Source organism: Amblyomma maculatum, chromosome 1 (assembly GCF_055883805.1).
Source record: "Amblyomma maculatum isolate TAMU_Amacu chromosome 1, ASM5588380v1, whole genome shotgun sequence".
NCBI classification, from domain to species: Eukaryota; Metazoa; Arthropoda; class Arachnida; order Ixodida; family Ixodidae; genus Amblyomma; species Amblyomma maculatum.
In genome coordinates, this window is record NC_139344.1 from 433,497,204 (window position 1) to 433,513,115 (window position 15,912).

The window sequence follows — 15,912 nt, forward strand, 5'->3', positions numbered from 1 at the left end:
CAAGAACACGGGAAAACATCTATACTTTGTTCCCAAGTGCTTTTCATGGCAACAAAAAAAAAAAATGAGCATCGCGAAAAGGAAAGAGCGGCTATCTGTCAGAGTTATCTTGCCGAGGTGACTTTTGTGAGAGACCTTTGTGCGATGCTTTCTTATATTTGCTTTAAAGCACTTGTGACCTGCATTCCGCGGATAACGTTGAGCTACGACCACTTGTGTTATTCTACGTTTCATATCCCGCAGAACTTCTCAGAGAGTCGGCTGTAGCCACGCCAGCGGAGTGCCGGAAGAAATTACGCTGATTGAAGTAACAAGAAGATCAGACCGAAGGAGCTGCGAAGATGTCTACCAGCAGCATTCTGAAGCCAAGAGACTCCGGTGCCACATCCTGCTACATCGACCCTTCCTCTCTGAAGGATGCAAAGAAACCCGGATACCAGCACAAACTCGACGCTTTGGAGCGCGTGCAGTTCATCCGTCCCATAGGCGCAGGAGAGCAGCATCTTGACATCGGCTGCGGCTCGGGAGGCTTCACCAAAGATGCTCTGCTGGATTACCTGCCCTCTTGTCGCCTCATTGTTGCTGTTGACAGGTCAGACCTCCTGCTTGATTACGCCCGGGAGCATGCCAGTCACCCTAGAATCATCTTCGACCAACTAGACATTGAGAAGGATGATCCGCAATCGCTCCTGGCCAAGTACGGTCCGTTCGACCGTATATTCTCTTTCCTGGCGCTGCAGTGTGTTCGCGATCTGGAGGGAGCGTACAGAAACATGTTTCAGCTGCTGAAAGACGGTGGCGAATGCGCACTCGTCACACTCACTGGATCTGTCATAACCGATGCCATGTACCAGCTCAGCTGTATGAAGCAGTGGAAGGCCTACGTACCTGTGAGTATTCTGCCCAGCCTCGTGCCGTATATACACGCAAGCAAGTTCCAAATCACTTTCGAATTACACTTTCACTCAAGCTAACATTTCAATGTACCCTTTTACGTAGCTTTCGCATCATGTAATGTTGCTATTTCAGGTATAATTCATTCTAACAGACACTTAGCACTTTTAATCCATAGTGCTTATTTGGAACGTTTGCTGACGACAAATTTATTGACTTGGAATTACGCACATGTCGTAAACAACAAACGGCGCAGTATGTGCACGCGCGAGATTTCATGGTCCAAGAGGTTGACTAAGCCTTCCTTCCCGCCTAACAGCGTTTTAAACTGTGATATGCGGTATTATCTATATCACAATTCTGCATAACACTAGCGAGAACTCAGCAGAGAAACTGCGCATAACCTACGATGTGTTAGTTTTTTAGAAAAATCAAAACAAGGATTATCAGTATCTCCAATTCATAATCAGACCTCCTCATTCAGAATCACAAGCAAATGCAAACGGAAATGCACACTGAACTCAGGTGTGTATGGGTCATTCAACGAGAGAACAAACGTTCTAATTATTTGTTATGTTGAATTAATTTTGTTTTTGGATATATTGTCCACGTACTACACAATTACGTCGAATGTGAAAATTTTTTTCTAACGATAATATTAATGGAGAAAAATATATGAACAATGTATTGCCACATGCAAACTTTTCGCACACATCGCTGACTTCCGTTGATAATTTAAGTACGCTCTTTTTGCACATGTGTAAAGCAGTCGATGTGCGTTCTGCCACTGGCTGGATGTTTCAGAAGTCCTTGGGCCCATATCATTCTGTTCTTAGAAGCTTTTATTCCTTGAACATTTGTAGGATGTAAATTTTTTTCCCGAGATATAAAGAATTAAATAATTGTAAAAAATGTGACCTCAGGTGCATAAAGTATATTGGGACTGCAGAAACCGACACGGAAGCACCAAGTAATTTCAAAGTTATGTGACTTCTTTTGTGGGTTAAAGATAAATCTTAATGGTATATGTGTTGCCTTGTGCGCATAATTTTATGTGCATGAACATACGCATGCAATGGATCACAAGTCTGCACACTCGCCTGTTTTTTCCTGGTGAAATAATTGTTGAGCTTTTCGCCCGAGCTCAATGACCACGTGAACGTTTTTCAGAGGCCATTTTAGATGCTAATTGCATCACATTTGTTCGGCCTGTTCCCTGGTTGTTAAGGTATGACTGGTGTTTTACAAATCCGCAAATTCATTGCAGTTTTCTGTTGCAAGCAAAGACAACACTGTATGGACGTGTAGATGCTTTATCACACTTCGTGCAATCGATATTTGTTTTTAAATGCCTTGCAACCTTGTTGTTCACTCATATGACTATCTTAAAGAAGGTGGTGTTCGTTTTGGCACCATCATGAATTTTGATTTGCATGAAGCAGGCATGTGCCGTGTCATGCGTTAGAAACTTCATTTTCTCTTGCAAGAGGTGCGTTCTGACTCTCATAATCGTGAACCACAATCTATAAAATGCTTTGCTCTGGAGAGTGGCTACATGCACTAGTCAATTAGGCAAAATACCTACAGGTGGAGCTCATTGTAACCGGAATTAGCCGGAAGGCCTGACAACGTGGTCTGCGACGATGTGCAGTTAGCATATGAATCCGGTTGGGAACTGCCTTCGGCTCACGTTATCTAGGCTGTCGCGTTTTGAGTTTATGCGACCAAATGTAGAGCAGAAAGCAGCATTCATAATTATCCGAGACACTATATCGATTCAGAGTAACACATTGCTATATCAGTAAACGTTATGAAGAGGAGACGGCGGCATCAGTACGCGCATTTTTCATCACCTAAAATGTTTGCACCTTGGATACTTCTTGTGATTTCCTTAGATCTGCTAAATAAAGTGACCTAAGCTGTCTTCAGTGGTTGAATGTGGAAAGAGAACAATGTAATGAAAAGTATCTTAACATTCTTTTGCAATGGCCTGCACTTCCGCTTGGAATAAATAATCTATGCCTAGGAAACACATTTCCTTTTAAATCATGTATTATATTGTGATTAAGAAAGGACAACACGAAAAGGCAAACTTTTCTCTGCATAAATTATTATGGCCCGTGCCCTCCCCTATTTCATTCGGCGACCGCAATACCACTTCATCGCACTTAGGTCACAGATTGTTGCTGCCTATTAAAAATAAACTACTTTATACCGTGCACTCATGAAACGTGTGTGTCAAGGTAATTACGGGAAATTTGAAGCAAGAGACAAAGTAGCAGGAGCTTCACTACCGCCATTGAGGTGTTTTTGCCAATGCTGGTAAAGTGACAATATTGAGTTCTGCTAACTTTATAAGGAACAAAATAATACAACGTGTCTTTACAAATTCGTTTTTATCTTCGTCTTGAGCATTGTTTCAAGAGTTTTGAGCAGAATTAGGAATGGCTTTTATTATTTATTTTTGGAAAGGACTCATAGAGCCAAAAATGCAATATTTCGCATAGGATTTCTTATGATTACAGTTGATTTGTGAGAATCAAGGTTAGTGAGCTTGAATATTGCATAAGTACCTATCTGTTTAAAACATTGGATGGCAGTGTGGCTAATAATCGCGGAGGGAGTAATTCATAAACAAGGCGTAATTCTCATAAGTATAGATTTGAATTTTTTGTTAGAATCGATAACTTTCTCAGAATGGTGGAAAGACGTCTAATCTACTCTTTGCTACGTGTAGTTTGATTGCAAACATATATTAACCATGGCTTTAATGACTCCACTTGTTCATATGATTTAAAAATCCGGGCACAGCGATGTGTGCGAAGACTTTGCATGTGGAATGATCTTATTCGTATTTTTTCCTCTCAACATTAGTTTTAAGAAAAAAATAATTGTACTGTTGACATAACTGAGTACTACGTTATACATATATCACCAAAAAAGCGAACTAAAGTTATTAAATATATAGGCAGTTTGATCTCTATCGAATCAAACCTATGACTTGGTCCATGTAGGTACAAAAAATACTGGATTTTATGGAATGCGAAATGAAAATAAGATCTGAAACGCTATCATCTGCGCTTCCAAAGCCAGAACGCTAAGCCATTGCGCGACAGTTCCTAGGAAGTTGTGCACTCTTATTTGGGATCTGATACGCTATAACTAAACTTCAATATCTGACTGGTACGTGAATGCTGGCTCCTGCTTGTACCTTTTGAGGGTCGCACAGGGTCCAATTGATTAACCATTTAGCCTTACAGAGGCAACGTGCAAGCCAAGACGATGCGAGGGGAATATTGGAAGTAAATTTGGTCGGCTGTCAAACATTTTATAGCCATTTCCATATCATAAAAAAATAGCTGCAGTTGAAGTTATGGCACAATTGAGCCTGGCAGGGAACTGCACACTGGTGGTAGCAACTCCTCAGGCGGCATTATTTATACCCTGACTGACCAAGGTGCCATGCTTTCAACTTTGTGAAAATAGTTGCAGCCGTGTTCACTAAGCAAAGCCATTTTGGTTTCCAAATTTCTAGCTCTGCTGCCACACAGAAAAGACTGCAAGTATCCCCTAGCAAAGTATTGAATATTTTTTCAAGTAATCGCCTCTCTGTTTTATGGCATTCACCAACTTTTATATTTTAGCAACTTAGCATCCCAGGGGCCGACATGTTCCTCACAGCTAACAGCCAAAGAGAGCAAATTTGGTTATTATTATCCTTCCGGCTTGCTGTTCACCTCAGCATAAAGTCAAGTGCACAATACTTGCCCGTCACTAGAATGCAGTGCATAGGCAAAGGTAGCTCTCCGTTGCAGGTGACCATAAAATGCAGTACGTACGTGGGGGAGAGCCAGGGATTAAACTTATAATAATTAACATTTCACTAAGCTAATAAAAGCAATCAGATGGTCGCAACTTGAGAGGTCGCTGTGCTCTATGCCGTCGAGCGTTGTTGTGTATTACATTCTTGCCTGTGTTGCTCTGCCACCCTCCAATAGCTCTAGTGACATCTGTTTTTATTAAAGAGTTAATAAGGTCCAGTCGTTTCTTATACTGTTTTGTGGATCACTTGAAATGGTTTTTGCACACCACATTTAGGCCATTTTGTTTTTACTTCGTTGTTTAAACTAGCTCAGTTTCACTACTCGGTGCGCCGTTTATAGCATATATTGAGAGAACAGAGCTGTTAATTCGATATAATTCATTATTCATAGTGAAGGATTGACTAGTAATAGTCTGAGTCGTTTCAAAATTAGGCAGAGCAAATTTGAAATAAAATTCAAAGAATGACAGCGAGCACGAAATTTGAATGCATAGTTATTCCAAACTAAAGAAATTTCAGAAGCTTTGTCTGTTCAGTGCAAACCATTTGTCACGGCAAACATAACCGGGAGATAATCACGGTCATAAACCAAAAGCTGTGTAGCAAAGACATCGGCAGAACTGTCCAGAGCGCTCGGAATGAATGATTCCAGCTGCATGGGCGAAACACTTCGGCGACATCTGGCTCTCTAGGGCAGTCACCTGAGCATGTTCTAACAATAACGGCCTCGCTTTTATCGCCTTGTCAGTTCTCAGACGGTATCGCCAACAATTGCTGGTGGCGGCGCCCAAGGTCGCGCAACACGATAGAAGATGCCTCTGTGCATTTGCACTGCCGAGAAGGTTTCGCTCGTTGTATTCATAACGTGACAAATATATTTTATTCTATAATATGCCTATCAAGTTTTGCTGCTATTACCCGTTGAACAATCACTCCAGACGCATAGGTTGGAAATTGTACAGCGTTCTTGGCAGCTTCACAATGAGAATGTTCTACATTCCTTTGTGGTCGACATCGTCAGCGAGCAACCAATATTGAAGAATAAGATGAGGGAGATCACACCTGTTAATCTCAGGTGAAAAAAAATCACAGAAAGAACAGATATGCAATTTTCTTTGTTCTTGCTTTCTGATGCTGTCTTTATGCTCGGAGAAGAAACAAAGTGTATTAGCAGTAGAAATAATTCATGCCAGGAAAACGTTTCTGAAGATTAAGGTACCATTTGTCACGTCCCCGGACCAGGACTTCTTTGCCTGAAGCCGCCGCCAGAGCTCTCTCAACCAAAGACATCTCTTCAACATGGTCGGAGCTCGACAGGCCGCCTCCCAACCTATCCACATTATCTTGCTTTTACGGACTATGGCTTGGTTTTAGCGGCGAGCTCATATCATCTGATAACGTTCTTCGTTCTGGCCGCAAATCTTACATTAATTTTAAAAAGAGGTCGTGCGCTAAGAGAATAGGAATAAAGCTATCAATAGACGAAGACGAAACAGGTCAAGGTTCTTACAGTAGATGCTACAGGTTTTAGAATAGTAGAAACAGACGCCTTAGAATAATTGTCAATCATGGCAGAAACTTAGGCACAAAAAGTGAAGAAAAATATAAATATGAAGTCGTACTTGTTAGTTAACTGCTTGGTATAAAAGTAACCGCTCTTGTGAAACATCTCGCCAGCCACGTAAATCCGTTCGCGTAAACAGCAGATCTTCACTCACACCATCCGAGGAGGCTCCAGACGTCCTGTCACCATCTTGTTGCGTGGCATACACCAAATGCCACACAGTCATTCCTGCAGCTGAACTGTGCACAGAGGCCAGGCCTAACGCCCTCGGGGACACGCTGATGGAGCTAGATTCGTTGACGCCACAGGATTCAATGGCACTACCTGCAGTTCCTCAGCATTGGCCAGACGTGCAGATCCGTGCTACCTCTTTACCACCTAAAGATCCTTTCCCGCCTCGCGCACATGTACGCCAGACAGTGAGCGATTTGCCCTCTGGGCGGAACACGGCTATGGCTGCTCAGCCTATATTCCTGGATTGACCTCCAGCCGCACTGCGCGAGGAGCCGGGCACTTCCATGGACCTGTCATCGGCTCTGCTATCCGTGTCACCGGGCGTTCGTGCATCTCAAAAGGGTCCTTCGGCTGACGCTGCACCGGGTTCCTGCTCTGCCAGCGGCTGCTCTCAAGGCAAGCGTTCCTGCTTAAAGATTTACCATGCTGATTTAGCTACCTGAAACTCAGCGAGCTACAAAGTAAAATAAATCTCTGGCAACCAAGAGCGTGACAGATATACCAAACAGGATTGTACAGGCCAATCTGGATGCATGTCTCGGAACGAAAAGCTCTCGCGGCTTTATGGCCAGAAAGAAATCCAACACCATCGCTGTGTGGCTCCCGACTTTGTCTGCTGTAGAACGCCTGCAAACGCTAACGGTGTATTACACTAACAAGTGAGATATCGGTGTCAGTACAGGTGTACTTGGTTGAGGGGTGAGACTTAGAACGTTGAGTTCTCTACAAAGCAGACATTAATGAAGACCAGGCCGCTCTTCAGCGTGAATTATACCGTCCCACACATCGAGTGATTCAAGCATGTTATATGGGAAAGGGGCGCTCATGCATTGCCACCCTGCAAGGCCGACCAACGCTACCAGCCGGCTTGTACTATTACAACTGCATTTTACGACCTCGCCCATATAAGCCCAGTGCAGTCTACTGCTACAGTTGCCTCCCCCCTGGTTACATGCGTAGATCCTGCCCTTTCCCACCTCAAAAAGAAGCAGCGCCCGGGGGCGCACCAGCCTACCAATGCGGCCTCTGCAGGGCTGACGACCATGATATAACTTCTCCAACCTGCTCTACAAAACAGAAGGCAACAAAAAAGATTCGCCGTGCCAATACTAAGCAATGGTCTCAGAATGTATAAGTACGGCACCTGTGCACACTTACAACCGGTTTGACGATTTCCAATGGGATGATGACGAGTGGCCGGAACTTGGAGAGCCGCATGAAATCGCTGGGCAGCTGACATATAGCGACAAAGTGTGTAAGGACCGCCGACGCCAGCAGCCTAATAAACAGCGAAGCATACCGGAGCCTCCCAACGACGACATGAAAGAAGTGGATAACCAGATTTCACGCCTCATGGCAGAGGTTACTAAGCTTCGACAGCATCACGCCGAAAGGTTGCTGAGGGATCTAGCACCGCAAATAGAAATGTTGGATCACCACCGACTATGTCCTGCAAAGCTGCTTCACTCAGAGATACTTCCAGCGTGTCTTCTGCAATCTCAAATAGTTCTACCGCATCCTTGCTGCGTTTCATGGTGACACAGCTGTCCAACCTGACATCTGTTTTAATGCACTGCTTGGAGTGCTAACGAAGGATGGCTGCTACAAAGTTTCTGATGTGCTCCAAAGAAACTGCAGAGGCATCTCCACTAAAGTGGGGGAGCTAAAAACCCGTCTTTGTTTGCGCAAGCTTAAGTTGTGGGCCCTGTTTCTTCAGGAGACCAACGCCTTGCCAACAATTCCAGGCTTTTGTGGTTACGCGTCCCCATCGATGATTGACCGTCTTGTGCACACTGCTTCCGCTCCAGGAAAGGTGGCGGTGTAAGTTGAGACACGTTTCCCTCAAGTGAGCCTCTCTCTGGAAAACCTTTGCAACTCAAAGCAGGAGGTTGTTGCAGTTGCTGTTAAATTGTCAGAGACAACCGTTGTGGTAGTGTATTTTTACTTCAGGACAGCAGGTGGCTCTCCCTCACGTAATAATTGGGGCTGGTTGTTGAGTGTGCGTAGAAAATACCCCAGTTGCCCAATTCTAGTCGGAGGCAATTTCAATGCTACACACCAGGATGGGGGGTATCCTACTTCAAGCCCTCGTGGTAGGCGGGTGCGGGACGCCTCCGCTGAGGCGTTATTTACTTTTCTGAATAATCCCGGCACAGAAACGCGGATTGTTTGCAACAGCAGCAATGCCACATATGTCCTTGATCTGACGTGCTGTTCTGGCCCTGGCACTCCCTCGTGGCGCATTGAACCTGATTGCTAGGGGAGTGACTATCCCCCAATCATCATTGATGTTCATCCACCACGAGCCTGCCGGTTGCGCCGTAAATGCACTGTGGTCAACTGGGATAGTTTCCGCACTATTAAGCAAGATCTGCCTGTGGGTCGCCACGACTGCTTCTTGACGGCATAAAATGCGCGTTGGACAAGGCTACAACTAGCACATGGAGAGATGTCGATCGACAGATTCCTGACATCGGTCTGCTCAACTTGTGGGCTGCTCTCCAAGAAGCCGAGCTGGCAGCTTCACGAGACTCTACATCAACTCAGGCGCGTACAAGGGTGAACCATATGACAGCTAAGGCTCGCTAGTATGAACGAGATCTAGCACGACGGCAGGGATAAACTTGGTGTGAGCAGTTTAATACAAATCCATCAAATTCATCTCTGGCGAACTTTCCCGGCAATGAAACAAGGTCGCCGTCGTCCCGACGCAGCGACTACCGCATGCTTCGCAGCTAACGTGTCTCCGGACGATTTTGCCAGAGAAGCGTCACGGAAGATTTTTTTCCAAAATATGATGGGTTGCCTCCCTCAACTACCACTTTTAACGTTTAGGGATTCCAGCACACATAGGCAGACTGCCAACAGAAGACGACACCGATGGTATTGCCAGTCCTTTCTCTATGCCTGAGTTGCTTGCCGCAATAGATGAGGCAAAACGGAAGACATCATCCGGTCCGGATGCCATTCCATACGAAGAGTACAAGAACCTGAGTGACGTTGTGCTACCTCAACTTCTGGACACAATTAACAATGTATGGCCAGACAGCTCGGTACCCGAGACCTGGAAATCAGCCATTGTGATCCCAATTTCAAAACAAGGGAAGCCACCGACGGATCTTGGCAACTTTCGGCCAATTTCTCTAACGTCAACACTGTGCAAGCTGACAGAAAAGAATGTTAGCCACACGATTGTTCTGGTGGCTGGAGCAGCACGGTTTCTACCTCCCCGCACAAATTCGCTTCTGTCCATTCATAGGCACCGAGGATGGGCTGGCTGTTTTGGCCTCGCAAGTCTGTCGTCAACCCGCAGCCGCAATGTGCGCGCTATTCTCGCCATGGATGTCGAAAAGGCGAATGATAATATTAGACACGATGCCATTTTGAATTGTATTGACACGCTGCACTTTCCTCTTAGGGTACGCAGTTTTGTGAAATTCTTCCTTGAAAACAGAAGATTTGCAATACGGCTTAATGGCGATTCCATGGGATCATTTGTCCCTGTTCGCGGTGTACCGCAGGGCTCGGTAGCGTCCCCAACGCTGTTTCACATTGCCTTCATTCCGATTGCATGGCGCTTACATAATGTCCCTGAGGTCAACTTTTTTATATATACTGATGATGTTACGGTGTACACACCATGTACCCACCATTACATGTTTACTCAAGCGGAAACCTTGAAGTCAGACTTGGATATTACTGCCAACTATTTTTAATCTGTTGGCCTAGAGCTTTCCACGAGCAAAACTATGATCACTTCGGTCGCCAACCCCTGGGGTCGCCGTAAACTCGCGGCGACGCCGATCCGTCTCCAACTATCTGGAAATCCCCTTCACGAAAGTGAGACATTGAATAGTAGGGATTATCGACTCATCAGTCAGAAGCGGGAACCGCCTGGCTTTCTTAGGCTAAAAAGCCGGCGATGCAGACCTTGAGGCTGATAAGACATATTGCTACTAATTCCGGGGGCGCTCGCTCCCACGTCGAACGGCATTTGGTGATAGCGGTTTTGCAGCCATGCCTCATTTACCAAGCACAATTTCAGCACTTGACAAGAGCTCAATGGGATCGCCTAGAAGCACTAAACAGAGAAGCTATGAGAACCATCACTTGTCTCCCTCGCATCACACCGGTCGTGGCACTACAAGAAAACGCTCAGCTCAACACATTAGATGAACTAGTACAGCAACGCCGCAGTTCCCGTAGCCTTAAGGCGACCCTTGCACTCACCGCGAGCCCTCCGGGACTATGATATATCGCACACCATATTGCCGCCGACATCACCAGTTCTTGCTCCATGAAATTTTGTTTAGCTGAGTGGAAACAAACCTACTGACCTTCATAGGCCAACGATATATTATGCGGCATCGTCCCTCCGTGAAATGATCGCAGAACAAGACACCAAGCTGCCCCAGGCTCAGTAATTGCATATGAAGATACCAGCATGGACGGATGCGAAACGACAACTGCAATTCATTGTTCTTTTAAGCCGGCGCTGAATAACACATCTAGATATCGATTTGCAGAACCTCCTTCTTCTTTCGTGCTGAGCTGGTTGCTGTCCAAGAGGCTCTTTGCTCTCTCACGGTCACGACCTTACTACCTAATGCCAAAATTGTCATCCGCACCGACGCTGTACAAGCAATACGTCTGCTCCGACGCGTCAGTCGCAGCCAAGAAATCTGCCAGAATATACATCGTCTGGCGGCTAGCATCTCACAAATCATTCGAATTGAGTGGGTCCCACGTGACCTACTCAGTTCGCAAACCTCTGTAGATTCTGCAACCCACCAGGGGACTCTACCTTCATCAATTACACGCTTCCTCACTATGAATGATGCCACTCTGCTTCTCACAAGAAAGGAGCATCTCCGGCGCCGCACACGTGCCCTTGTCTCATCGTGTGCGGTAACCCACCCCAGCGGTCTTACCCGCACTGTGGAGGCTGCGCTGCGGATGATCCGGGTCGGGGTTGCCCTCACACCTGCTGTGACACGAACATGGCCTCAATGTCGATATTTATGTCAACGTCCAGGATGCACTTGTGCAAGTCAAAAGATCACAAGACAGATATTCACAACTTGTGGGTTTGCCCGGCACTGAAGCTGACTAGAATTCGGCACCTGACGGCAGTGGGCTTTTCGCCGAACAACTCATCTTCATACATTAAATGGGCCCAAGGGCCTTATCGTCGCTCTCTCTTGAACTTCATTAAAACAGCCAACCTTTTTTCTTTCATTTACCCTTTAATTTCTTTACATATTCCATTATGCCCTGAGGCAATAAACAACGTTATTAAAAAAAGTAACCGCACAGAACAAATGTTTTGACAGCGCACAACGAAGTGCGCTACCTCGTTCGGAGGCAAAAGCGCTCTTCACCGGCCGCCACTGGAGCTCATTGTCTGTGAATAAGGCAATAATAAAGATAAAAAAGGTTCACAAGTGTGGAAGTGATAGCTTTGGAGCTGTCTAAAACTAGGCATTATCGGTAAGCGTCGCCCACGTATTCCAAAGCGCTGCTGAAGTGCTCTATAGACAGCTGTGATAACGACTGGGCCGCCTTTGCCTAACGTGACGGTGGTAGCTTTGGGCTGCACTTTTTGCTTCTTCTGTGCGGCGTCAACTTCTCAAGTTATGGATCACTTTCCTACGAGGGAGATGCGCCATTCTTAACTGATAAAACCTCTCAGTCCTTTTTAGGCAAGTTATGGCCTCTGTGCAGGGTTGAGGAGGGAAGAATTCCGTCTTGTTCTAAACAACTGTATGCGAAAAAGATGTTGGCTCAATGGCGTTTAAAACATTTTTGGCCTTGGAAGCAATATTAGGGCTTTTGCTGCACAGCTGAGATAGAGAGAATGTACCCTGGGTCCTTTCGGCAAAGGTGCTGCATATGAATTATATCCAGTCTCAAAAACAGCGGAAAATCCTATTGAAAGTAACACTTAAAACCCAGTAAAATGAATTAACCCTGGGGTTTTTCCATTTTTATTTCAAGCTCACATAGTGGGGCCAGTCGCCAATCAGGGAACACTCAGGAGAAATGCAAGCAGTAAACATCAGCACTAATGTAGTGCACACGTACCTGACTGTCCATGAATTGAGCTGCCCTTTTACAACACAAGCTAAGCAACACTTACGCTTCGTCTTTAAATTTTCACAGTTGCAGTAACGATGCAGTTTACCACCTGCCCTTGGCATCCTCCTTCGCGTACATACATTATGCTGCTCTTCAAATTAATAATATTTTAAGGAACGGCTCTTCTAACCTTCAAGCACTGATCAGTATTACTTCGCAAGATACTTTATTTGGAAGACCACTGCACAAAGATATAAAACCATTCATTAAACAAAATGTAGGCCATGCCTCAGAGGTCTAAGACCACATTTTACAACGTGGCGTTCAAAAGTTGTGGAACCTGCATACCGCAATGTCATCCTCCTGTATGAAAGATGAAGCCCGATTTGACAGCGCCTGCAAGCTCGAGTAACTCACACCGGACGACCAGTCAGTGCACGAAAATGTGACATGCCTTTAGGACCTGCCAGAGGCATGTTCGTTTGTTTTTGTTTTTTTGTCCTAAATTATCGCAGACCAGGCGCCTGGTTTTTTGCTGTTCGGCGCCTTTAACTCTGTCGAATTTAAAGTTTATTAAAATATCCCTGTCAATATCTCGACCGCATATAGACTCAGTAATAATCGAGTCAATTCAGTCAATATTGTTGACCATAAACCCTGACTGCTCATTGGAGAGTAAAATTCTAAAGTTAAAGCTCAGGTACTTTGGTCATCAGATGAGAAGAGAGGAGTCGCTGGAGAAATATTTGATGTTGGGAAAGGTTGAGGGTTGCCGGAGAAGGGGTAGGTTAGATGGCATCCTCGAGGCACTGCAGTTGAAGTTATGTGATGTTAGGAAGATTGTGAGAGACCGGAAAGCGTGGCGTGACATGGTTCATGGGGTCACGAAGAGTCGGACACGACTGAACGACTGAACTGAACTGAATAATCGAAAGCGCTGCTGAGGTATTGAGGAGTCAGAGTCATGTAAACATTAACCTGCAGTATGCACGCTTCCTAAGTCTGTTTCTCAAGCCTATATGGCAATGTGAATGATCACTACAGCGTGCAGAAGAAAAATCTATAAATGCTTCGGAAGACGCAATAACAAAATTCAGGAGAACATTCCAGCGTAATGATTCTTTCTAACGCGCTAAAGATAAAGGATACCGTGGGGAGCACAATATTGACCCCTCCCCTCCCCCCATCTTAATCTCGAAAATCTCTTCCTGGGATATTACAGATCTGGAGGGGAGGACATTCGGGTATTGTAAAGTACCTGAGTGGTACTTTTGCTGCTTTCAAAAGCTTCAATTGTTTTGCGATGACTAATGATAAAAACTGTTGCAGGTCTACAATGTTTACGTTTTGAAATTGCGCCGGAAATCACGTGGAGTAATGAATAAGAATAAGGTGGCCGGAAACCACGGAGTAGAAAATTTGTATTGTGCGTGATTTTTATTATTACTAGCAGGAGAACACGCGGTGTATTAAATAAGAATATGATGGCCAAAAACGTACTAGGAAATTTGCCTAGTGTGCCGGTTTTAATATTCCGAGCAGAAGTACACGCAGAGAATGAATAAGACTATGATGGCTGAAAACTACGGACTAGAAAATTTGCGTTGGGCGCTGTTTATAAGGCGAAAGCCTTTAATGGCTCATGCTGTCGTGGACAAAATGTGTTCCGCTTTTGCGACGTTCTGATTGACCGAGGCGGGATAACGTCACAGAGGTCTCGACCAACACAGAACACCACCACAGCATTCGCGAATGCGTACCTTATATGGCCATATATCCATTAATGATCAATTACTGATTAATCAGTAAATAATTATTTATTACAATTTTATGGCCAATGAAGTAATTCATCGGTTAACCAATTATCGAATAATTAGTTGCTTACCTTTTATTTAATTACCTGCTTACCTTGGGATTCTTTACCTTTTTAATTATTGATTATTAGTGCCAGTTGCATAGCATAATGCGACACTCAGGCTTTCCCCTGTCACTACTTTAGTCGCTAAAGTCCCTCGGAATTTTTTACTACCGGGAGAGCACATGGAGTAATGAATAAGACTAAGGTAGCAGAAAATAACGGAGTAGAAGATTTGCCTTGTGTGCTGTTTTCAATAATATTAGTAGAAAACACGTTTAGAATGAACAAGACTATGATTGCCGAAAACCATGGACGAGACAATTGGCCTTGTGTGCTGTTTTGCATTACTAGGAGCAGAGCACGTACAGTATTGAATAAGACTATTATAGCAAAAAAACGGGACTAGAAAATTTGCATTGTGTGCCGTTTTTAATATTACCAGCAGGAGAACATGTGGCGTAATGAATGAGACTATGATGGCCGAAAACCACAGATTAGAAAATGTGCGCTTTGTACTGCCTTTAATGTAACTATCAAAAGTTTATCAGATAACTCAAGAAGATAGCAAGTGATGAATATATATGTAGTGGAGAGGAAAATAATAGAACGAGCTTCTCGAACGTACACCCGCTACGGACTATGAAGCCGAGCGTATACTGCCTTTCTTAGTGACATTCCTGTATACCTAATCGCGTATTGTTGGTGCGAGCATCACCGAAGGCGCGGAAGTGCCTAGCTGCCTTGTCGGACGCTGTTTTTTTTTCGACCCATAGCAAATGAAGTGTTTTGTATCAGTAGCATAATCTTCCGAATAAAATTCGTTTTGCGATCATAGTTTCCCCTTTCTTTTATTTATGTGGAATAGCTAACAATAGGTTGATTTTTCACAGTTGTTCTAGTGGCTCTTGAACCAACTAATATCATTTGTGTTTGACGAATAAGCTGCTTGTCATCCGCCAGAGTGATAGGAAACACCTCACTAACTTCATTGGGATTTTTGTAGCTAGGTCTGTCCTTTATTACAGTCAAAACTCTTTTAACAATGCCCAATTTAATGACAGTCTAAGTTTAACGAAGTAATCCCAATCCATCCTTAGACGCTTATAGAGTCGATTGCTGTAGCTAACTCAAAATATCAAAAGTGAATTTCGTGATCTGTCGCAACTTAACAAACTAATTTTTCCGAAAACTAAAGTAAGAATGTTAATTTTTGTCGGTTTTCTAGAGAAGACATAAAATGTTATTTCCGGTCACCGGTAACGTTGCTGATTACATTCATTCCACTTTTATCTAGCTGCCACGTGCAAAACGAGATTTATAATTTTAAAACGAACTTGTTAATGGCGAGTGATGTAGTGGAAGCCTTCTGTCTGCTACGGTAGCTTGCTGGAACACACGAGGGGACGAAAACGTGCTGGACCCACTCCAAGCTTGAGAATAAGTTGTGCAGTCATTACTTGC

The 15,912-nt window shown here is 44.5% G+C and overlaps 1 protein-coding gene across 1 annotated transcript in view; it reads left to right on the top strand.

Annotated features, from left to right (window-relative positions):
* The first annotated feature begins 251 nt into the window (after positions 1-251).
* The window catches only part of LOC146209424 (4-vinylphenol methyltransferase 2-like), a 36,389-nt gene continuing 20,728 nt past the window's right edge, over positions 252-15,912 (top strand). The window contains exon 1 of the mRNA XM_084587408.1: positions 252-890. Within this exon, the coding sequence (XP_084443534.1) occupies positions 342-890 (549 nt within the window). The 5' untranslated portion in view covers positions 252-341. The remainder of the gene's footprint in view (positions 891-15,912) is intronic.